We start from the raw sequence: 26,711 nt of genomic DNA on the forward strand, positions 1-26,711 counted from the left end.
AAAATGAAAAGGGATACAAAATAACACACATTAGAAGTGATAGGAGAACAGAATTTAAGAATAAAGGTATAGAGAACTACTGTGACATAGAGGGTATATCTCATAACTTCTCAGCACCTAGGACTCCACAAAAAAACGGGGTAGTTGAGCGAAAGAATAGATCTTTATAGGAAATGGCTAGAACTATGCTTAACGAACATAAATTACCTAAGTACTTTTGGGCTGAGGCAGTGAATACCGCTTGATATGTATGGAATAGAGTCTTGATTAGACCCATTTTGAATAAAACTCCCTATGAATTGTGGAATGGCCATAGACAAAATATTTCCTATTTCCATGTCTTTGACTGCAAATGCTTTTTTTCTTAGAGATAATGAACACCTAGGAAAATTTGATGCCAAATCATATGAGGGTATCTGTAATGACCTTAAAATTTATATCATTTTTTTTTTATATCTACGCAGCGGATATACAAGTCATAAAACCATATATATACTAAACAATATTAGAATTCAGTATATTCAGACCATAGCCATATACAATAACTCCCTCCAGTATTATCTACCCCAAAAATACAAAAACCCTATCACAAACTTACCCTACAACCAGGGTAACCAAGTCAACTCTCTATCCACGAGCCTAATCTGCTTGCCTAGCTGGCTCACCTAAAAAGTGGTAAAGTAATGGGGTGAGACGACGCTCAATAAGTGGAAATATGCTATTACTAGTGTGTGGCGACTGAGTAGTATAACTATAATAATAGTATTTAAAACTACATGATCTGACAAATCTGTAAAGCACATATATCACATGTATAGTAGTTTAAAATATTTGTATCATCTGTACTTTCTATCATTTATATTGCTAATATCATACTATATACAACAAAGCTATAAAACTGTACATATATATATATATATATATATATAACTGTGCTCTTTCCCTAGGATTCTATATGTCATGATTTGACCCCTCATGACAGGGTTGTGCGGCCCGTAGGCAGGACTTAACCTGGTTGGCCCTCCAGGTAAGTCATCATACTCTACACTACCTCAGCCCGGCCAAACTGCATCCACTCCTAAGCTCGAGACTGGCTGCTACCCCGTCAAACTGGCCCCCTCAACCCAGTGAACTAGGGAGCTGCATCCTCTCCGAGCACAGTTTGATGGTACCCACATACTATCTGAGATATGTAGTTGCACTTTATCTGTATTAGCAACGGTACCGTGCTCTATAAACTGTATCTGTTTGTAATCTTTCCATAGGGATATGATACTATATATATACTCTTTTTACTATTTTCATTATGTTTCCAAAATAACCATAACACTAATAATCTGTACAGTAAACACTGTAATATCTATAACATCTTGATACTATAACTGTATAATCTATCTGTATTTTCTATCTGTATAATCTGTATGTATACTCTGAGTGTTATGGCATTTAGGAAAACATAACATTCTATAAATACTATATATACTGATATGAATAAACATCTGTGTATGTATATATATATTCATCTGGGAAACTATTTGAATAAGTGTATATGTACATACATATATTTGTATAACATCATATACTAGGAAATCTATATAAAATTCTACATCAAATAATATCTACTCAGGTCACACATACTTTATAATCTCATATTCTGTAAAAATTATATAATAATTGGTATACATGCAACTGTAAAATTTCTGTTAATATAATCAAATATCCTAACATAGCATATTTCCCTTACTTAGTTCCTGAAAAGCCCTCACTGAACTTTGGCCCTACACCCGCAGGGTTCTCCACTCAACACCTTGAAAACGACATCCCCCAGAACAAAACATCAGTATTTTCTTGCATACAACATTTCTTATAACTGCAAGAAAAACATATTCTGAATAAAACACCTTACCCTGAATTTGGGATGAATTTCAAACCACTTCCACCGACGATCCACTCCGGCAGACTTGTAGAGAACTTCGCTAGGAGCGTCGTGGTGGCTTTAGATCGTAGATCCGGCAAGAAACGAGGCTGGGATTGAAGAGAGAAGGAGAGGAGTGCGTTTTAGAGAGAGAGAGAGAGAGAGAGAGAGAGAGAGAGAGAGAGAGAGAGAGAGAGATAGAGAGAGAGGTGATTTGCGCTGAAATTTTGTGAAAAATATGAGTTTTAACAATTTATAGAGTCAGATTCGTCGACGAGACACATCATCTCGTCAACGAGTCCTTAAGGAATTTCATCGATGAACCCTCCTTTCTCGTCGACAAATTTCAGACTGGCCAAAAACTCCTCTCGGTATCTTCTCGTCGACGAGGCATGGCTTTGTTGACGAGGCCTCCTTATGAACTCTTCGACGAACTCCCTGTGTTCGTCGATGAGGCTCTGTGTAAATCTTCTGGGTTATTACATTCAAAGTGCAACGTCGTCGATGAACGCGAAGTGTTCGTCGATGAAGCTCGTTGCCTTCTTCTGTTTCTATTTTCATTTCCCTCCCTCTTTAAGTACCATTATTCTTCAGGTCATTACAGTATCTTTTTATTTTATACCTTAGATAGTAAAGGCTATAAGGTGTATAACAAAAGAATGTTGACTATAATTGAATCCATCCATATAGTGTTTGATGAGTCCAATCCCTTCTCCAAAAAGACTGATAAGGATGAGGTTAAGATAAGTAGGAGATTGGAAAAACTATCTATGGAAAATGACTTAGATAAGAACGTTGAAGTTAAGGAAACATCTTCTAAAAATAATCAAGTAGAAAGAGAGGTTAATGAGCTACCTAGGGAATGGAAGTATGTAAGGAATCACCCCATTGATCTAATCATAGGTGAACCATCACGTGGAGTAGCTACATGATCCTCACTTAGAAATATGGTTAGTCACTTTGCATCCTTATCATAGGAAGAGCCTAAGAATGTGAATGAGGCAATTGAGGATGAATCATGGGTAATATCTATGCAACAAGAATTAAATTAATTTAAGAGAAATAAAGTTTCGACATTAGTTCTTAGACCTGATAATCATACAATTTTTGGAACAAAATGGATATATAAGAACAAGAAAGATGAAAATGGAGTAATAGTTAGAAACAAAGTTAGACTAGTAGCTCAAGGATACAACTAGGAGGAAGGTATAGATTTTGAGGAAACATTTGCTCTTGTAGTTAGAATGGAAGCCATTCAGATGTTATTGGCATATGATGCTTTTAAGAATTTTAAATTATATCAAATGGATGTGAAAAATGCATTTCTAAATGGTCATGTTAATGAGGAAGTCTATGTTGAACAATCCCCAGGGTTTGAAAACCACAAATTTTCAAATCATGTCTATAAATTGACTAAAACCTTGTATGGATTGAAGCAAACTCCTAGAGCTTGGTATGAAAGGGTTAGTGGTTTTCTTCTAGATAATGGGTTCACTAGAGGGAAGATTGACACAACACTTTTCATAAAAACTAAAAATGATGACTTGCTCCTAGTACAAATATACATAGATGATATCATTTTTAGGGCAACCCACAAAGATTTGTGTAATGAGTTTGCCAGCTGCATGCTAAGTGAATTTGAAATGAGCATGATGGGTGAACTTAACTTCTTTCTAGGACTTCAGATCAAATAGGCAACATATGATATTTTTATAAACCAATCAGAATGTCTATGAGTTCTTCCACAAAATTGGATAAAGATGAGTAAAGTATACCGGTGGATGTTAAGCTCTATAGTGGAATGATTGGTAGTCTGTTGTACCTAACTGTTAGCAGACCTGATATTATGTTTAGGGTATGCTTGTGCACAAGATTTTAGGCTGCACCTAAAGAGTCACATTTATTAGCAGTTAAAAGAATACTTAGATATCTTATTGGAACTATTGAACTTGGATTATGGTATCCTAAGTACACTTCCCTTGAGATTGTTAGTTATTATGATGCTGACTTTACTGGTAGTAAAGTAGATAGAAGAAGCACTAGCGGCATTTGTCACTTTTTAGGACAATCTTTAGTTTCCTAGTTCTCCAAGAAATAGAATTCAGTTGCATTGTCCACAACCAAGGCAGAATACATAGCGGCTGGAAGTTGTTGTGCTCAAACGCTATACATCAAACAATAACTAATGGACTATGACTTGCACTATGAATGTGTTCCTATAAAGTGTGACAATACGAGTGTAATAAATATCTCAAAGAACCCCATATCACATTCACGAACCAAGCACATAGAAATTAGACATCATTTTCTACGTGACCATGTGCAAAAGGGGGATGCAGAACTTGAGTTTGTGTGCACAAATGAACAATTGACAGATATATTCACGAAACCACTTTCAGAGGATAGGTTTATTCAAATTAGACGTGAATTAGACCTGATGCACAGTAGAGAAGTTACCTAGAGATATATTAGAATACATAACAGAGGGGGAGCAACATAAATTAAAATTAATAATGGCTATTGCATGTTAAATATTTTATGGATATATGATACATGTTGATGCACACATGAATTTTAAACTTTAATGAATTGAATTGCTTACCTATATAAATGTCGATTGAAATGCTGTTGTATGTTTAACATGAAATTTGTTTTCACAAAACAATTATATCTTTAGAAAGGGGGAGAGATACATTTTTTACAAAAGGAACGAAATATTTAACCATGTATATGTTTGTATACCTTTTTGATTTATGTCAAAAGGGGAGAATATTTTTTAGAGAAAAGCAAAATTTTCTTTAAAATATTTTCTGGATTACATTGTCATATTATTAGTGTGGATTGTTGTTGCTGTAGATTGGTGAGTGGATTGTTGGTTGTTTTTCAACATTTGATTGAGATTTGGGTTTGGAAATTTGAAAGTTCTGGTTCCCCGCTCACTCGGGATTTTGAAATCCTGCGGTGCAATTCTTCCAGGGTGAATCCGGGGAGTGTTAGCGCTTGTAGAAATCCCTACTAGATGGCTGATTCGAAGCAAGAAATAGCTGATGCTCTAAAGTACATTGAACTCAAGGGGGGAAACAGATTGCTCTGGAGCAAGAAGAATGACAATGAAATTCTTGCTGAGTACTCCCAACTATCGAAGGAGGCAGAATGTAAATTCCAAGAATCGAAGGACATGCATACACCATCGGCCCTTCGGGAGCTTCTCCAGAATCAATTAGGGCTCATTGCATGTTCATCTGACTCGATGACTGAATTATGCCCTACTGGTAAAGGAACTTCGATCCCGATGGCACTTAACGAGAAGATTATGGATGCCCTGGATCTAGTTGAGAAGGATACACCTACTTCAGAAAGTGTGGACTTCGAATCTGGTAAAAAGAGGCTTTGGGGAGATGATGAGCCCTCTGTATCTGCTACGCTTGGCTCCAAAGACACGGAGGAGATGATGGACTCAGGTGAAGATGAACAGTTAGAGGAGGGAACAGGAGAAGTTGGAACATCAAAGAAATCGGACTGGAAATAGAAAAAGTTATGCTCAGATTGTTAAAGGAGAGAATGAAAGAATGATTACTCGAAATAATAAAAGAGTACCATGGTCTGATCTGTTCGCTAACAACAGAAATCCAGAATGGTGTATTCCTATCCCAGCTTTCAAACTTGATGGCTCTAGTGCTAGACTGCAGAGTTTAGACCTCTCTGCACCGGAGTCTTCCTACCTCAAATGCTTGGTTGGATACTTTGCTGGTAAGTTTCTAGGTAAGGTTGCGTTGAATAATCTGGTTTCTTCCTGGAAGGTGAGGTTAATTATGTATGCCACAATGATGGATGGATTGTTTTTAAATTCGCAAAGGGGGAGGATCTGGAGAGTATTTTCAGAAGGGGCCATATGCTGTATATGGTAGAACTCTGCTAATGAAAAAGATGCCAAAAAGATTTCAATTTGAACCGGAACACAGGACTATTCTTCCTGTCTGGGTGCAATTGAAGAACCTCCCGATTGAAATGTGGACTCCAACTGCCTTAGGAAGAATCTGCTCTGAACTTGGGAGACCCCAGTGTGCAGACAAGCTCACTGCTCAATGTGCTAGAATCTCCTTTTCTAGAGTTCTAGTGGAGGTGGATGTAGCTAAGGATATTAAGCACTATGTAAAAGTATGGTTACCTGAGGATGAAGAGATATCAACAAGTATTTTATGAAAACTTACCCAGGTATTGCTCATACTACAAAATGGTGGGTCATTCAGAGAATTTCTGTAGTAGCAAGAAAGAGAAGGAAGAGAAGGAAAATACAAAGATGAAAAAAGTATTTGTAGTCAAGAACAATAATAATAGAGATGCTGGAATTCCTATTGAAACTGATGCTGGGAACAAGGTTCAAGTGAAAACTGTGGAGGACAAAAAGGTAAATCAGAAGGAAAGGGTGGATGTGGATCAGGATATGGAACAAGACTCCTCGACCTCTCCTGTAGGTTTCAAGAATTCCAGTGGCGAGAAGGGAAATAAGGAAATTAATGCTGCAATTCAGTAAGCTGGAAGTGAAATTCAAGGTAGAACTGATAAACATGGAATCTCTGCATCCCCAGTTATGGAAAATGGGGGGATTGGAAATGATTTTGATGCAGGAAGCAATCTGGTGTCTAGCAGATCCTTGGGGAGTACTGAAAACAAGGTATGTCCTGATGTTGATTTTGGAAACAGATTCCAATCTGATGTGGAGACTGGTTTTTTGGGGGATTTTGCTATCAGTTTAGGAGAAGACAGCAATACTGCTAGACACTTCCTGATTTCTGATAAGGATCCCGGTGAAGAGGATAAATCTTCTTTTCCTTGTGTGCAGGTTGATGAGGGATGTCAGGTGGAAACAGCTGAGGCTCTTCCTGGAAATGTAAAACAAGGGGTCCGTCTCCCTAAAGAATCTGAACTGGTGGTAGAGGATGGTCAAGATGGCTTTAATGATGCTTCTTTCGAAGATAAAGTTCCTCTTCTCCCTAAGAGTAAGGAAGTAATATGTGCTCTGCCAGCTACTGGTGGACCTTAAAAAAAGAATGACCTGCAGGCTCAAAATAATGATGGATTCATTCAGGTTAAAAACCAGAAGGCTATGAAGAAAGGGGGAGCTGTAAATCAAACAAATAAGAAGAGGGGGTCAGGCCCCCTTTATGCATCATGAAGATTATTACATGGAACATAAGGGGCTTCAACAGTCCCTTGAAACAGAATGGGGTAATCAACCTCATGAAGAAAAATAAAGTTGACATATTTTGTATTCTGGAAACTAAGCTGTCTTCCGAAAATTTGGAGAAGTTGATGAATAAAAAATTTAGTACATGGAGGCAAGCCAATAATTTTGAACAACACAGTGCAGGAAGGATTTTGGTGCTATGGAACTCTCAGAAAGTTCAGTCACAGATTCTGGGTTCGAAAGATCAAGTAATACACTGCAAGGTTACCTGTTCAGTTACATCAAAATGCTTTGCTGTGAGTTTTGTGTATGGATTCAACTCGATTGTAGCTAGAAGCCCTCTTTGGCAGGAACTCATTGATTTTAGCCAAATTTCAGATCCTTGGCTGATAATAGTGGATTTCAACTGTGTCCTTTCCCCAGATGAGAAGCAAAATGGGGTACCAGTCACAGCTTATGGGGTAAAAGATATAAATGACTGTTTTTGTGAAGCTGGGCTGATGGATTTGAACTCTTCGGGCTGTCTCCTTACTTGGTCGAAAGGCAATGTCAGGTATAAATTGGATAGAGCATTGGTGAATCACAAATGGCTTATATCAGGGTATAATGCTCACACAGAATTTCAGTTTCCTAGAGTGTACTCTGATCATTCTTCATGCATTGTTTCTCTGTTTGAAGATGTGAACTGTGGAAGGAGACCTTTTAAATTTTTCAATATATGGGTGAATCACGAAAATTTTCGGGAGGAAATTAATAGGGCCTGGGATTTGAATATCAGAGGTTTTTCTCAATTCAGACTTATGAAAAAGCTTCAAGCACTGAAACAGCCCCTCAGGAACCTAAACTCACTGCACTTTTCCCATATTTCAAGCAGAGCAGAACATGCTATGGAAGAAGTAGTTGAGGCTCAGTAGCTGCTTCATGACTTCCCAAGGGACTTGGAAATTAAAAGAAGATTGATAGAAAAGAAAGAAAAGGCTAACAGACTTGGTGAAGCTAACAGACGGTTCCTCTATCAAATGGCCAAGGCTAAATACTTGAGAGATAGTGCCAGGAGACAAGCTCACAGGAATCACATATCTGCTGTAATGAAAGAAAATGGTGAGAGAACAACATCCTAGCAGCAAGATGTGGAAGAATTCCTAGATTACTATAAAAATCTCCTGGGTAAAGAGGATGTAACTGAATGCATTGATGCACAGATTGTTGCTAGAGGTAAAATCATTAATGAAGATCAAGCTGCTCAGATGATAGCCCCCATCACAAAGAGGAAATTAAAAAAGTTTTGTTTAGCATAGGGGACAACAAATCCCCAAGATCTGGTGGGTACACTGCCTGCTTCTTCAAGAAAACATGGAGCTTAACAGGTAAGGATCTTATTAATGCTATGAAAGAATTATTTGATTCTGGAAATCTGCTGAAGCAAATTAACCACACCGCGATTGCCTTAATTCCTAAGTCGAAGCATGCTAACACTATAAAGGAATATAGACCCATATCATGCTGCAGTATTGTATACAAAGTGATTGCAAAGATAATAGCAGGGAGAATCAAACCATGCCTTCGAGAAATAGTGAGCCCAACTCAATTTGCTTTTGTTGAGCATCGAAGTATGATAGAAAACATTTACTTGGTGCAGTAGATGGTGAGAAAATATGCAAGGAAAAGAGTCTCAACTAGATGCTTGTTAAAGGTGGATCTTAAAAAAGCCTATGATGCCATGTCATGGAAATTTATAATGGAGATGTTGGCCAGCTGAACTTCCCTGGGACAGTAATTAATTGGGTAAACCAATGTGTAATCACTACCAGTTACTCTCTCTCAATTAATGGTGGATATCATGGTTTCTTTGAAGGAAGGAAGGGACTTAGACAAGGGGATCCTCTCTCCCCCTACTATTTGTAATTGGGTTGGAATACCTTTCAAGGTTGCTTGCTGGCTTGGAACTCAACAGAAACTTCAGATTCCATCCGAGGTGTGAGCAACTAAAAATTTCTCATTTAGCTTTTGCGGATGATCTAGTAATGTTCTCAAGAGGGGACTTGAACTCTGTGGGGGCTCTATTAGAATGCCTTGGTACATTTTCGAAATGTTCAGGGCTGTATGCTAACAATCTAAAATCAAACATTCTTCATGCTCGAGTTAAGGCAGTGGAGCTGGAACAGATTAGGAGACTTTCAGAATTTCAGGATGGGAGTTTTCCATTCAGATATTTAGGCATCCCATTGGCAGCATCAAGACTGAATAAAATGCATTGCACCCCCTTGACCAACAGAGTGATTGAACTTCTCCAAGGGTGGCCATCTCATACAATTTCCTACACAGGTAAGCTGGAGCTTGTGAATTATGTTATACAGGGTATCGAATGCTTTTGGTTGGCTATTTTTCCAATCCAAAAATTTGTTCTTGATCATATGATAAGACTGTGTAGAACATTTTTTTGGGGTGGTAGGAAGAAACCCCCGATTGCATGGAAGGAGGTGTGTCTACCGAAAAAGGAAGCTGGTTTAGGGATTTTTAACCTAAACTCTTGGAATAAAGCTCTTCTTACCCGAGCCCTATGGAACATACAAAGTAAGAAGGACTCACTTTGGGCTAAATGGATACATCAAATTTATTTAAAAGATTCAAATCTATGGGATGCAAAGGCTAAACATGATGACTCCTAGCTATGGAAAAAAATAGTTGAACTTAAAAACTACCTTGTACGGGAGAGGGGCAGTGGCTTGGCAGCTGAAAGTTTGTTAAAACAATGGGTAGTGGATGGGAAAATTTAATCATCTTTGGCTTATGAATATTGGAGGAACAAGGGGAGAGTTGTCCTATGGCATAAAGAAGTTTGGAAATGCAGTAGTATCCCAAAACATGCCTTTACATTATGGTTGGGAGTCAAAGGGAGGCTGTCTACAAATAATAAAATGATTGGGGATGGCATTAACAGGGAGCGTGTGTTCTGCAACACAAAGGTGGAGACAAATGATCATCTATTCTTCACATGCCGCTTTTCAAAATAGGTTTGGGATCAGATCAGAGCTTGGCTAGGCATAACTAGGGAAATGTCCACATTGAAATCTTTATTAAAATGGCTACATAAAAAGGCTAAAGGAACTGGGGTCCAACCAACGGGAAAGAAGATATGCTTGGCTGCTATTGTTTATTTGATTTGGCACATCAGAAATAGGAGGAAGTTCGAGGGGAAGTGTAGAAACCCATAGAATTATGATAATTAAATAATTAAAGAAGAAGGAAAGGAAAATTTCAAAAAAGGCTTAAAGGGTCTCGTTGATGAATGCAGGACTTCGTCAACGAGTATTCTACTGCGGATCGTCGATGTAGACATGTGTCTTGTCGAAGAGAAGTTATCGAGAAGGGGGTTTGGTAGTCTGAAGTTCGTCGACGAGGGGTTCATGTTTAGCAACGAACTTCCTTCATGGACTCATCGACGAGATGACGTGTCTCGTCGACGAATCCAGGTCTATAAGTAAGCCAAAAACAAAATTTTTCGCAGAAAATCGCGCAGGAACTCTCTTTCTCTCTAAAAATCGACCCTTTCCCCTTCTTTTTTTGATTTTGGCTTCGTTTCTCGCCGGTTTGACGATCTGAGGTCACCACGACACTCTTGGGAAAGTTCTCTTCAAGTTTGCCGGAATTGATCGTCGGAGGGGCTGACTTGAACTCCATCCCAAATTCAGGATAAGACTTTTTATTTAGTATTTGCCTTTTCTATAGTTGTAGAAAATGTAGTAGTTAAAGAAATACTGAAGTTTTGTTCAGGGAGATGTTGTTTTCAGGATACTGAACGTGGAACCTTGCGAGTACAAGACTAGACTTTGTAGGGACTTTTTAGAAACCAGGTGAGGGAAATATGCTATACTAGAAATTTAAGCAGGGTTATCAAAAAATTTTGTATATGCATATATATATATGTCAGTTTATCATCCAGTTTTTCCAGGATGTGAGTTTTTATTATTTGTGTGGCCTAAGTGGATATTTGCCTAATATAGAATTTATATAGTTTTTCCAGAATATCATGATTTACAGTATATACATATATAAACATATATTTACGAGACAGATACTTATCAGACAAGTATTACAGATATTTTTAGATCAGTATGTTACAGTAATTACAAGTTGTCATGTTTCCTAAAACCATAACACTCAAATTTTACAGATTATACAGTTAGATACTACAGTTATGTTATTCAGATATTACAACATTTTCAGTTTAGATTTATAGTGTTATGTTTAGTTTGGAAACATAATGAAGACAGTAGGGTAATTATAGTAATAGTATATGCAGTATCAGATGCCTGATGAAATATTTCAGACAGATTCAGTCAGCAGAGTATAGTACTGTTGCTATTTTCAGATCAGAGTGCAACCACATATCTCAGATCGTATGTGGGTTCCATCAATTGTGCCCGGAGTGTTTGCAGTCTCCCCAGAACTTTGGGTTGATGGCCCCCAGTTTGACGAGGTAGTTTTCCAATTTCATGCTTAGGAGAGGATGCAGTTTGGCCGGACTGAGGATGGGTAGAGTACAATTGACTTACCTGGTAGGCCAACCAGAGTTAAATCCAGCCTACGAGCTGCATAACCCTATCATGAAGGGTTAAATCATGACATATAATTTTCGAGGGAAAAATCTTAGTTATGTATATGTATACAGTTTTACAAAATTTTCACCAAATATAGTATGATATTAGAAGTATGATACGTAGAAAAATTCAGATGATATAGTTATATTTTAAGCTATAATAGATGTAAGTTATATTCTATATTGATTTGCCAACTTATACAGTTTCAAATATTGTCATTATAATATTTATTCAACTCGATCACCACACACTAGTAATAACATATTTCCACTTATTGAATGTCGTCTCATCCCTATAATCTAACATTTTTCAAGTGAATCAGTTAGGCGAGCAAATCAGGCTCGCAGATAGAGAGACCTTTTGTTTTGCCCTGCTTATAGGGTGTATTCAGAGGTTTATGTTTTTGAGTAAATGGTACTGGGGAGATGTGTAAATATGTATATATGGTTTGGAAACACTTAATTCTTGTATTGTATATATATATATGAGTCGCAGATAGAGAGACCTTTTGTTTTGCCCTGCTTATAGGGTGTATTCAGAGGTTTATGTTTTTGAGTAAATGGTACTGGGGAGATGTGTAAATATGTATATATGGTTTGGAAACACTTAATTCTTGTATTGTATATATATATATATATGAGTGTATGATTTTATGTTTTCCACTGCATAGGTGTGTCAATTTATGTACAGGGATACTTCACTGCCCATATGAGGCCTGAAATGCTATAGCAGGTATAACAGGGGTATCAGAGTAATATATATAAATGGTGCAAATTTTTGGGTCGTTACAGGAAGATCATCTCAACACAAGAGCTGACTGAAGTGATCCAAAGGTACACATGTAGAGTAGTTTTTGATAAATTTAATATGTTTCTTATTTCCTGAATGATTTCAGTTATTTTGAAAGATTGGAACTTTTGTTGATAGTTAGGTAGGCTGTATGTCCTAGTTTAATGGTTTGTTTCAGTTATGTTAAGTTGTATGGAATCCTGGGTATGCCCAGAGTAGTTGTAAATACTCAACATTGATCAATACATTTACCTTTATTGATAAAAAAAAAATAAAATGAAAGGTAAAGATGTCATGGAAGCCATGAGGAACTTAAAGCATATACAACCTGACACCCTTCATGGAATTAGAAGAGTAAAAGGATGAAGATGCTTCAAGTTTTTCAAGTGTAATGGATATTTAGTATTGTTTGTATTTACATATCTTATATGATATAGTTGGGAGCTCAAAATAACAAATAGATGGACCTTATGATACATGCATTTTATGAAAATTTACATTCACTTATCCTTGGGTTGAATTGGGCTGAAAATAAGGCAGCTCGTCGATGAATCCTTGACCTCGTCGACGAACGCATGAAAGCCACTCGGCGATAAAAGTTTTGTTATCATCGACAAGAAAATATTGACACCTCTAAAATTTCAGACAGTCCACTCGGTGACAAACCCATGCTCCCATCAACGAACGAGTGTCGACGAACGTGTGCACATGTCGATGAGTCCGTTAGGTAGAACGACGCTCCAATGCACAACGGGCAAAATTTGTCTTAACAAAAATATACCTAAATTGATCCAACGATCAAGATGCGCCCATCTGCCGACCATGCATATATATATATATATATATATATATATATATATATATATATATTTCAACCTAAAACCTTAGTTTTTGTAACAAGATCAAAAAGAAGAACAACAAGAGCTAGAAGTGAACAAGAACGAAAGATTTTTTCTGTGCTTGAACCTCTTGCCTACGCATTATTATATTAAGATTTTATGGGCATTCGTTACTCTCACGATCAAAGGTCTTTCACTCATATTTTCGTAAGCAAGATCATGTCTTTAAGGTTTGGTAAACATAATATTATTTTTTATATATAGATCTTTATTTTCAAAGTGCTTATACTTTCACAATCATATTGTTATATATTTTAAGAGCAAGAACGTGAGTTGTTCATATATATATTACTTGAAGATATTTTTAAAGGGCTTATTAAAGCTTAAATCTTTGAAAACATTCAAGTTTATATTTTATTCAAAGATTTTATCTCTGTTTCATTATTGTTAAATTGATTTGATTTAGGTCTTTGGAGCAAAATTGTTTTACATATATTTTTATAAAGATCATATAGTTGGATTAGATCTTTGGAACATATTTGTTATACATATTTTCTTATACAAAAATCATTTAATTGTTATTACTAAAGATTTTATCAAACATATTACATACATTCAACTGAGCTTCGAGTTATATCATTTGAGTATGTATTAAGATTTCAATTGTACTCATTAGCTTGTTAAGAAGCATTTGAGTTTTGCAGAAAATTATAATCTTATTATTGTATTGACAATTCGAGTTGTGAACTAGGGGGAGGAGGAAGTTACGCCTCTTGTAAGCAGCGGACTATAACGGGAAGCTCTGTCCCAATTAAAAGAGTGGGATTAGTGGAATCCTTGAGTGGGTTGCTCAAGGTGAGGACGTAGGCCGAGTTGGCTGAACCTCGTAAAAACTGTGTTTGAAACTCTTTTAATTTTTGTTTGTACTTACTTATGTAGTTGTTGTGTATGTGTTAAATGTTTTAGTACATCTGTAAAGTAATTGGGTAAAATAGATTGATTAATACAATCACACATTCAAAAGTAGAACTTGAGTGACATAAATTTTAAAATACCTAATTCACCCTCCCCCCTCTTGGGATTACACATAAATTCACAGATTCGCTTTACCTAGATGAGTGTCGTATGCATTGGACGACTAAGTGATAAGTAGTTTGCCTTGCCTAGGCAATTGCCTTATGCCTAGGTGATGCTTGTTAGTGACTTGCTTCCCTTGTGATTTCTTGAATGGTTTGGTGATAAGTGATTTACCTTGCTTGGACAACTGCTATATAGCTTACCTTGGCGATCTCATTTTTTAATTCCTTAGATGACTACCTTGACTAGATGATTATCACCATATTTCAAAAGGATGCACAAATATTGTACACTAATGACATAGATCTAGGAGGTGTCTTTGTTGTGTTGGTTTCTTTACTATTGGCATAAGCTCATAAGGAATATATTCATTTTTTTTAAGAAAAAAAATTCTTGCATTTCTTCAAAAAGTATTTTTAAAAATTATTTTTTTTATCATCAAAAATGAGAAAAATGTTGAAACTATGTATGTGTATGTTAAAGAAGTTTTAATGATTTCCAAACACCAAAAGGACTGCGCATCTTTAGATGCATGTTCAAGGTATACGTAGATGCATTTTAGAAGTATGCTTATATGCTATATGTCTATTTTGATGCATCATGAGATATAATCCATCTATGTTGCTTTGTTAAATATTATTGTGTTCAAACTTAGTTGATTAATCCATTATTTTCTAATGTATAATTAATTCTTAATATTATTTTTATATTCTAGAAAACATAAAGACCCATTTAGTTATGCAAAACAATTTTCATTTTCTATTTGAGGTTTTCAAAATAGTACAAAAAAAAAGTTAGCAAATTTTTCATTTTTACAATATTGGTATAAAATAAGTGAACAATAATAAATTTTTTTGGCACTATTTGCTTATGGAAATAGTTTTATTTTCTATTTATAAATGTTAAAATAGTTACAAAAATGTCACCTTATTGTCCAAATTTTCAAATTTATATAGAAAAGTTATAAATCTCTTTTCACTATTTTCTACATTTCTAATTCTTACTTTACATATGAGAGCATGAAATTTGGATCTTACACTTTGATTTATGTGGATTATGTATCAAGTTTCTTCTTTATCCATGCAAATCTAAATTCAAACTCCCAAATCCATGGTCTCATTTACTACTATAGAATTTTTAAAAAATTGAAAAAAAAAATTGTCTTTTTTTTTTTTTTTTTTTTTGCAAATATTTTGAAATATAGAAATAACATTTTTTTTTTAAAACATTTTAACAAAACTCTTTTTTTCTATCTTTTAAATACAAATCTTGAAAATTTAAAAATACACTATAAATTTTTTTTATAATTATTTAAAAAACTAAAAAAATAAGAAATGAAAAATATTTCCACATCTAAATTGAACTTACATATATATATTTTTAAATTCTTACCTTATTTGGAGTGTCTATCTACTATACAACTCACAACTATTATTTTAATGAGCCTTGACTTTTACAAATTTCTTAAAACTAATACATGTTGAAAATAGTTGTATTCATTTTGACTGTTGACATTCCTTATGATACATTTACTTGTTTGTGTAAGAACATTTATTGATCGCCTCTAACTATCTAAATAATCTATTTACTTCACATCTATAGATAACATGACTCATATACGTAGAAGATATCAGAAATAGGGAGAACATGCTGTTGAAAGAACTTGAACATGATAGTTTCACTTCAAAATTGACCTTCATTATGCTAGTTTCTCTTCAAAATTGACCTTTATTATGCCATTCTCAGTCTAAATTTTCAATAGTCTGTTGACCATTGAGTTAAAGAAGATTGCTCATTTTATATTTGTGTTTCAGCTTTTATACTTTGAGGGTGTTTGAATCTTTCTCTTGATTCACTAATTCTTTATAAGATAATTTGTAGGTGAACTAGAAAAGAGCTTGATATATAAATATATATTTATTCATTTATTTTAGTGGGTAATTTACTCAGTGAGAGGGCAAGTTGCACATGGTGCTTGGTTGCATAACTTTGCGGCTTTTTAGCTGAAGCCTGAAGGTAGGTGAGTTTGCATGCTTCTTGTTGATAAATTAATACATTGTGAGATCTCAAGCAGATTGTTAGAGAAGTAGATTGACTAAACCATTATAAATTTAATGTGTCTAATATGATAGGTCCATACCCTAATTAAAGCAAGAGTTATTCTTTTCAGGTGGCAGTTTTCTTCCATTCCATTAATCAACTGTGGATGGTTCTCCATAAAATCAGGAGCAAAAATTCAAGAATAATTGTGGCAGTTTTTCTTGAGTGATTAGTCCACCTCTGTGTTTAAATAGGTGTGTATTGTGAATCTAAGACATATCAGTGAAAACTATCAGCTCGGTTGTGCGTCTAGAGGGGGGTGAATAGACGTCTTTCGCGGATATATATAACTTTTTTCTACAAAATAGCTTTGGGCTAGAAACAAGTAAAATATATCACAATAAATAACAAATAAAGGATTCACAACAAATAAATAGTGAAGGGAGAGAAAAGTTCAACACAACGATGTTAACATGGTTCAGCACTAAGCCTACATCCACGCCTTGAGACCAACTCAAGGATTCCCAAAATCTACTAAGCAATCATTTTTCAAGCTGGAGAAGCCTTTACAATCACAGGTACACACCCTAGCTACTCACCAAGAGCTACAACAAGATGCTCACCAAGAGTCACCTTACAAAGGCTCACAAAGAACCCCTCAATACAACAAATCAAAGCAACTAGATGCAGCTTCAAAATGCTTCTTCTTGAGCTTATAATAAAAATCCAAACCTCACACTATTCTCTTTGTAAATGATGTGTAAGACAAGAGTAAAGAGCAAGAGAGTATGAGCAAATATGAAAACCTTCAAATGAATGCTCAATCAATGTGGTTAACAACCAAGTGCTGAACTAGTGTAAAATGAATGCACAAGACTCATATTAAGGGGCAAAGGGACAAGAACCTCGTTGGAGAGCCGTTGGGCATTAATGGTGAAAATACAATTTGAAAACTAGCTGTTATTGCACATTAAATGCGTTTTGCCGCTCGACACTCGTCGACGATTTGATGACCTCGTGACGAGTCTTACACATGCATCTATCAACGAATCCCCTGTGTTCGTCAACAAGTATTTTCTGGTAAATTCAGATAGGTCTCGGTTTCTCTTTGTCGACGATTCCTATGTATACGTCAACGAGCCACCCATATACATTCGTCGCCGAATCCCTTGTATTCGTCGACGAGTCTTCTCTGAGATTTTAGGTGGTCTTGGGATCTCATCATCGATGATTCCCTTGTATACGTCAACGAGTTCCCTTCATGTGTTTGTCGACGAATCTCCTGTTTTCGTCGTCGAGTCCCCTGTATTCGTCTACAAGTCCCTTTGTTTTACTTATATAAGGACCTAAATGGATGTGGACAAGTTCAAAAATGGTTTTTGTTCAAGTTAAAGTCCAATCTTGTCCAGAATTAATTTTTACTAATTATAAGATGTCTTGGTTTCATAAAATACCTTTGGAAGCCCTTTTGACATTTTATGCAGTTAAGTGACTCGATATGCATGTGTGAACTCAGAATTCAAGTTCTGACCTATTATGAACTATATGCATATATAATTTGCTCATCTCTTGTAAGATACTCTTGACCATACCATATTCACAAGAGTTGTAACATACATCCTACCTCTCACACCCGCAACCCAACAAAGATACAATTAATGTAGAGTTTTATATATGCTTTATTTGGGTGGTTGAGCTCCGGATGTGCCATTTGTGGAACTTTGTTGATGGTCATTTGCTATTTGCTTGTTCAATATATGTCTGACCCTTATGCTTGCCTTGGAACTGTCCTGTATATCTGAACTGAACTTGAGGAAAAATATTAGTAAACTTAAGAACCATTAATGGGTTGCTGTCACCAAAACAAGTTGGAATGAGAACCTTTAGCCCCTAGGGCTAACATTCTCCCCCTTTTTTTATGATGACAAATCATTGGTATTCTTGTGAAAAATAATTTCTTAAAAATGCTCACCCTCAACATATGCATACATGTTTAAAATATTTTAATAGTTCCTCCCCTTTAATGTATGCACTTTATGACCCTTTTATCATATTTTATTTTTAGAAAAATCAACAGAAATTTCGGTAGCATGCCGTCTGTAAATAGAGCATTTTTTACATATATTCAAACCTGAAACAATTCAATATTTCAACAATATTTCATTCAACGCAAACAGTTCAGTATACTCAGTATATCACCATATTCCATTCAACACAAACAACTCAGTATACTCAATATTTGACAATGTTCCATTAAACACAAGTAGTTCAGTAAGATCAGTCTAGACATTTCATACAAGCAATTTAAATTAAGTAATAGCTATCAAGGATTAACCAACGATTAGTGTTCCATAATTTTTCAAAACACATAACCAGGACAAGATGATCAAAACATCAAAATGATGCAATATAAGCATCATCAGAGCAATAACTACCTTATAGCTAAGCACAACGGATCTTACAAAAGGTTATGCTACATTACAAATTTCTACAAATTTCATTTGCCTTAATACAAAATCAGCCATACAAAAAGAAAATTGCATCACAATTTCTTCAAAAAGTTCACATCACGATTTCTTTTCCCCCTTTTCCATTATAAAAAAAAAAAAATAAGGGGGGTTCCTACCCAAAAACTCCTACTGCTGGCAATCTAATTTGGCTAGGATGGCGGCGAGAGTTGCATCTATGGAATCAAAGCGAGCATCAAATGAATCAAAGCAGGCATGATTTTGATGATCCATATGTGCCATGATTGCATCAAGGGAGTCGAAGCGAGCACAATTGCGTTGGTTCATTTGTGCCATGGCCAACTGACTCACTCGAAAAATGAGCAGCTCGAAAGCTATCCCAAGTATAGGAGTTCTTTCATGTAATATTAAGCCCAAGGGCTAGATCGTCTCCTCAGGAAATGCGTTTTAATCTCAGATTTTACGTTCTTCCAATCGAAATTAAAAAGGTACTGAACTTGGTTCAGATTCGGATTTTCAAAATTTTGGAGATTTAAAAAAAAACTTAAATTAAAGTCCTCAAACTAACATGCTTCAATTTAAAGAGTAAGGATGGAAACTCTAATCTACCTAAGGAAACATCAAATCACGCACTAATTAAAAATGGTAACATTGATCATGGAATTAAAGCACACAGGAATGGAAACTCGATCGGACACAAATGCATACAATAAAAATTGAACCTTTAACACGAACTTGAACCTCAATCACAATTTAAACACAACCATAAACTTCAATGAAAAAGGAACATTCAAACGATAATGGAATACGGTAAAACACGAACTTTAACAAAACCGACCCTAACTAAACCGAACGATAAATAAATAAAAGAAACTAAATTAAATTCTTCAAATCTAATGGTAACATTAAGTAAGAGAAACATAAACAAATAAAAATTAAACTTCACTAAAACAAATTAAAATTATTTAACACTCATTCAAACAAGTTTTTCAAAAACTCTAATAAATAACTAAATAAAAAGAAAAGAAATATTCAGTTGCAATTTTGAAAATAAAAGAAAGAAAAGAAAATAAGAGAGAAGAGAGAGAGAGAGAGAGAGAGAGAACGGAGGAGAGTTGCAGGAGGTCTGCTGGAATCGTGTAGCAACAGCAGGATGGCCGGTTGCAGTGGTGGAGGAACCGCTAGTGATTGCTGCTACTGGTGTTGGGTTCGACTGGTAACTGTGCTCTGAGGCATGGAGAAGCTGGTTATAGCAGCTGGCCTTGGGTTTTGCTGAAGTAGCCGGATGGTCTGGTGCAGAGGAGCTCGGGGCTTTGTTTTGTATGGAGGGAGCCTCGGGTGGTTGGTGCTGGCAGCGGCCGTGCGCTGGAGATGCTGGAGGGACTGTGGGCTGAGGATGAAGGGCTGGTTTTCTGGTGCAGAAGGCTGAGAGCAAAGGAACTGGTACCATCGGAGTAGAACAGAAAGGCACAGGAGTGGTCGTGGCTGTTCTGTTCTACCGGTTGGCAACTGCAGCTGGTGCGTGGATGCTGGCTGCTGTGGTGGGTATCGGTGGGATGTTCAGGAGACAAAGAGGAAGGAAAAGGAAAACAGAGAGGGGGACGAAGAGAATAGGGGATGAAGGAGAGATTGAAAAGAGGACTGAGAAATAAAAGACAGAGAATGAGAAGGAAAAAAATTGCTTTAGGAGAGAAAAAAAAAAAAAACAAGATAATAGAGAGGGAGAGAAGAGGGCTAGAGAGGGTGGTGCGCAAGGCTGGTCTTCGGAAAAGAGAAGAAGAAGGAAATATAAAGGGGAGGGGGATGCGCTGCCCTAGGATCCGTGAAGCCAAGACCCGAATTGTCCAACCCGACTCGAATTGTTATATTTTTTTTCATTTTTTTCATTCTCTGTTCATCGCAAATCTGACTCTTCTAGAACCTGTTTCTCGCAAAACTCAAAACACAAAAGTTGTAGATAATCCTTTTCTCTTTCTTCAGAAATTTGAATCGTCTCGATCAGAGCTTGGACGGAAAAATTATGCACGAAATACGAACAAGTGTCGGTTTTGGTTTCTGAGATTTTTCCTGCAACAAAAAATTACCAAAACTTCATAAGTACTGCAATAAAATTCAAGAATGATGATTTTGGCACTTTATTAAAATATTGGATAATTTTTGAGATTTAATTAAAAATATAAACCGTAAAGCCCGGGTTAAGATGCCCAATTATGCAGTTTTCACGCGTAATCACACCCCCAACTAACGTTTTGCTAGTCTCTAGCAAATGACGTGAATGAATCTCAGGGTGGTATCTACAACTACATACTCCAGTAATCATGAAATTAATGCACATGCGACATAATTATACCACTTCACATACAAGAACATAACTGAATTTCACACAAGCTTGTTCATATTTAGTACACGACTCCAAAGCACGTCACTTATGCAAGTTTCATCGTTTATATGTCATTTAAGAGCAGTATACTCACATGAAGTTAATCAGAGGCACATTCAGAGTTAATGCAATTATATAAGTTCGAGTATAAACAGGTAAACTCTCGAGGTGTGTGTGATGTGTGTGACTCAGTACACCTAGGACGCCAGTGGACACCTACAGAACGGTTGCTTTGACTCTGCCTAACTGGTATACCCTCAAGAACACTCAAAGAAAATGGGTTCACTCATCATATGTGAGGAGGAGTGTCGCGATCAAACATCCCACATATTAAAAGGAACAATACTAAGTATATGGAGTGGACTAGTCTGGAAAGGATCTAGCCTATCTATGAGGTGTCGGGTCCTTCACCCTAGCATTTTCTCACCTACTCACCATATCCAACCGAGACTACCCTAAATCAACTTACTCATAAACTTGTCGTGAATACATCTGAGGCATTAATCGGTTGAAGAATTTTCATACGTGGAAAATATGTGTCGTGTCCTTGACTTTTTGTGATATGTATTTGGGCCGGCATTGACATTTCATTTCATGCGCATGTGTATTGCTTATTCTTTTTTCTGCTCATTCTTTATTTTCTGTCTTTCTTAATCAATTAGGACAATCATAACACTTCTTTTGTAATCTTCATACCATCAATGGGAATTGAGCTCGAATAGGAGTTCATGAATTAAGTCTATCTCTAGGGATGGCTCAGCCTTCACATCTTGAGTAGGCTACAAGACCTAAGTTTCTATCTCCCCACTAGGTGTCACCTTTAGGCTAGCAAATCAAAAACAAAGACTAGTGTACAAGGAATCATCTAGAAAAAGAGAATTGAGTTCTATGAACTCTGATTCGATATTAACGTTCAAAAGAACGATAAATAGCTCAAGGATATCTCACAAGGTGTCATAATCGCCACGGGTGTTCTCTCAGTGCTTACAAGGAACCCTAAGTGCAATGAATCACGTAAATGTGTTTATTTAGCCTCGTGAGATGAATGTAGATACAAGAAATTATATAACCAAATTAACACGAATGTACTACCAATCTATTCTTCATAGAGTCATAAAATCATATAAAGAGAAACTACGCATGATTGACTCAAGTGTGTCATTCTGAAGTTATACGCAAGTATGCGAAAGGTATGAGTCAGTGTTAAGCATGACATAATGCAATGTAATCCTTCAGTGCTCCTCCTTTATTTTTCTCTTCTTTTTTTTTTTGACTTTTTTTTTGTGATTTTTGATTTTTTTTTAATAATATGAAACTCGGTACGTGTACGTGCACAGTGTCACATGCGAATGCTCACCCTAACAACTAAAGTGGAACATTGTCCTCAATGTGAAAGCACAGGGGAAATAAAATTGTGCACGGTAAATAACTAATGGAACAGTACTACTGACTAATGTAACAAGAAAGAAAAGGGAAAAATACAACTAAAACAAATAAACGAAAAAAAATAAAAATAAAAATAAAAATAAAAATAAAAATAAAAATAAAAATAAAACAGTAGCATAGAAAGGTCAGAGGACTCCCCTTTGCAAGACCTCTTTGTCGATATCGAATGGGGTCATGAAAGGCTTTAGGCGCTGTCCATTAACTGTGAAACGGTTGCCATTTTTCGGATCTACAATCTCTACCACACCATGAGAATGGACTTTTTCAACAATATACAGACCACCCCACTGGGATTTCAATTTCCCAAGAAACACATGCAGTCGGGAGTCATAGAGTAGCACTTGTTGAGAAGGGAAAAGTTGTTTTTCTTTGATGTTCCTATCATGTAGCAACTTCATCCGCTCCTTAGCCAAACGAGCATTATCATAAGCGTCCCTTCGAGATTCTTCAAGCTCGCATACTTGCAATTTTCTTAAACCTGTGGCATCATCAAGTGAAAGGTTAATCTGTTTGATAGCCCATAAAGCACGATGTTGAATTTCAACAGGTAAATGACATGCCTTACCGTATACTAACTGGTAGGGAGAGATCCCTAAGTTTATCTTGAAAGCTGTTCGGTAGGCCCAAAGTGCGTCAACAAGTTTTTCTGACCAGTCCTTACGATTAGGATGCACGGTTTTCTTAAGTATCGTTTTGATCTCTCTATTGGCCAATTCAGCTTGACCATTGGTCTGAGGGTGGTAAGGGGCAGAGACTTTGTGGGTTACACCATATTTTTGCATGAGTGTTTCAAAAGGTTTGTTACAGAAATGGGACCCTCCATCACTAATGATTGCCTTGGGTATGCCAAAGCGTGCAAATAACTCTTTGAGAAAACGTATGACAACCTTGTGGTCATTGGTTCGACAAGGTATTGCCTCCGCCCATTTAGAAACATAGTCCATAGCGACCAAAATGTAAGAATGCCCGAAAGAAATGGGGAAAGGTCCCATAAAATCAATACCCCAACAATCAAAAATCTCAAGAGTCAATATGGGGGACATAGGCATTTCATTCTTGGTAGTAATTTTTCCTAATTTTTGACAGGCCTCACACGCTTTACAAAAATTTTCAACATCTTTAAACATGGTAGGCTAGTAGAGTTCACTTTGTAATATTTTTGAAACAGTTTTCTTAGAAGCAAAGTGGCCTCCACATGTCCCACCATGGCAAAAATGCATCACGGAACTAAATTCATCATCTGGAACACATCTACGCACCAACTGGTTAGAACAATATTTGAACAGGTATGGATTATCAAAATAATAATGTCTTACCTCAGCTAGAAACTTACGCTTGTCCTGGGTGAGCCGATGGTCTGGCATTCGGTCGATGATGAGATAATTCATAATGTCGGCGAACCATGGAGCGCGTGACACAACAAAGAGATGTTCATCAGGAAAGTCATCATTCAAGGGAGGGGACACTAGTACCTCAGGTAGCTGCAACCGAGAAAGATGGTCAGTTACAACGTTTTCCATGCCCTTTTTATCACGTATGGTGATATCGAATTCCTGGAGGAGTAGAATCCACCTGATCAACCTGGGCTTGGCGTCCTTCTTTGCTAATAAATATTTCAAAGCAGAGTGGTCAGTAAAAATAATGACAGGTGCACCAATGACATAAGAGCGAAATTTTTCTAAAGCAAAAATAATAACTAACAACTCTTTCTCAATGGTGGTATAATTTCTCTGAGCATCATTCAAAGTTTGACTGGCATAATAAATAACCGACGACTTGTTATCAATTCGTTGACCTAGAACAGCACCAAGAGCGTAGTCGCTAGCGTCGGTCATGATCTCAAATGGTAAGTCTCACCGAGGAGGTTGCATGATAGGCGCAATAGTCAAATGTCGTTTTAGTGTTTCAAAGGCCTGTTGACAATCATCAGTCCACAAAAATTCAGTTTCATTTTGCAACAAGGTACATAATGGTTTAGCAATACTACTGAAACCCTCAATAAAACGTCTATAGAAACCGGCATGACCAAGGAAGGAGCGAATATCCCGGACTGTCTTAGGGAAAGGTAACTAAGAAATCAGTCTACCTTGGCCCTGTCAACTTCTATACCACGCTCAGAAACCAAATGTCCAAGTACTAAACCACTACGTACCATAAATTGACATTTTTCCCAATTTAGAAGTAAATTCTTTTCCTCACATCTTTTCAAAATCACAATTAAATGTGTCAAACAATGATCAAAAGACTTACCAAACACAGAAAAGTCATCCATAAAAATTTCGCACATATCATCTAACATATCAGAGAAAATACTCATCATACATAATTGGAAAGTAGCAGGAGCATTGCATAGACCGAATGGCATTCTACGGAAAGCAAAGGTGCCAAAGGGACAAGTGAAGGTAGTCTTCTCTTGGTCCTCAGGTGCTACGGCAATTTGATAGTAACCAGAAAATCCATCCAAGAAACAATAAAAAGAATTACCAGCTACTTTCTCTAATATCTGATCTAGGAAAGGTAACGGGAAATGATCTTTTTGGCTAGCCGAATTCAATTTACGATAATCAATGCACATTCTCCAACCTGTTACTTTCCTAGATGGGATCAATTCTCCATTAGCATTTTCAATAAAATCAAACCAGATATTTTTGGAACTACCTGTGTTGGGCTTACCCATTTGCTGTCGAAGATTGGATAGATGATGTTAGCAGCTAATAATTTCAGCACTTCGTTTTTTACCACCTCTTTCATGGCTGGATTCAGCCTCCTTTGTGCATCTCGAACTAGTTTAGCGTCTCCTTTGAGGAAGATGTTATGAGTGCAAATGGAAGGGTCGATACCCTTGATGTCAACAATAGTCCATCCAATCGTTCCTCAATGCTCTTGAAGTACCTGCAATAATTTAGTTTCCTGTTTAAGAGTAAGGTGTGAAGAAATTACCACAGGGAATATGCCATCTACTGGACCCAAGAAAACATATTTCAGCTCGGCAGGCAATGGTTTCAACTCAAGTGTTGGAATTTCTTCTGCGGATGACTTCAGAATTTCTGGTAGGTCAATGACCTCAAATGGGCTTACGCCAACTACTTGTATAACTCGCATCAAACAAACAAGGAACACTATCTAGGATCTGCTCCTCTGATTCTAGCAATAATTCATCAATCCCTTCAAATTGTGCAAAAGAGTCATTTTCAAGTGCGGCATCGACGTCGAGTACCGATAGTAGTTCTGAAGTGTCTAAATCATCTATCACATCGACTGCATGAGTATCTGTGTCGTCACACCCACTTGACATCCTATGAGCATTAAAAACATTCATTTCCAGTGTCATGTTCCCAAATGTGAGCTTGAGGACTCCGCTCTGATAGTTAATCATAGCGTTTGAAGTAGCAAGGAATGGTCGCCCCAAAATGACAGGAGCCTGATAAATGGTGGAAACAGGCTGCTGCATATCCAAAACAACGAAATCCACGGGATAGTAAAATTTGTCAACCTGAACCAAAACATCCTCAACAATACCTCGTGGAGCCTTTACAAATCTGTCTGCCAACTGTAGCATCATAGTAATTCTCTTCAATTCACCTAAACCCAGCTGGTTATATAACGAAGACGGAAGCAGATTCACACTACTCCCAAGGTCAAGTAGAGCTCTCCCAATACGAGATTCACCGATCATGATTGGTATCGTAGGGGGCCTAGGATCTCTAAGTTTCTGTGGAGTCTGACTAAGAATTAATGCACTGACCTGCTCAGTTAAGAAAGCCTTTTTCTTCACGTTCAATTTCCTTTTTACGGTGCAGAGGTCTTTCAGGAATTTTGCATATGTAGGGATCTGCTGTATGGCATCTAAGAGCGGGATGTTGATTTTTACCTGCTTAAATATCTCTTGAATCTCCGTATGATACTTGTTCTTTTGTCCAGATGTCAAACGCTGAGGGTATGGGACCACCGGCTGGTATTCCTTAACT

At 36.7% G+C, this 26,711-nt stretch overlaps 1 protein-coding gene across 1 annotated transcript; it reads left to right on the forward strand.

Annotated features, from left to right (window-relative positions):
• The first annotated feature begins 7,087 nt into the window (after positions 1 to 7,087).
• On the forward strand, positions 7,088 to 8,017 carry LOC131145808 (uncharacterized). Its single transcript, XM_058094993.1, has one exon. The coding sequence runs from the start codon at positions 7,088 to 7,090 to the stop codon at positions 8,015 to 8,017; it is 930 nt and encodes a 309-aa protein (XP_057950976.1).
• The last annotated feature ends 18,694 nt before the right edge of the window (positions 8,018 to 26,711 follow it).

This window comes from Malania oleifera, chromosome 13 (assembly GCF_029873635.1).
Source record: "Malania oleifera isolate guangnan ecotype guangnan chromosome 13, ASM2987363v1, whole genome shotgun sequence".
NCBI classification, from domain to species: domain Eukaryota; kingdom Viridiplantae; phylum Streptophyta; class Magnoliopsida; order Santalales; family Ximeniaceae; genus Malania; species Malania oleifera.

What these genes read in the sequence shown, in the direction of transcription:
- LOC131145808 (XM_058094993.1), top strand. Translation starts at nt 7,088, where the DNA reads ATGAAGATTATTACATGGAACATAAGGGGCTTCAACAGTCCCTTGAAA.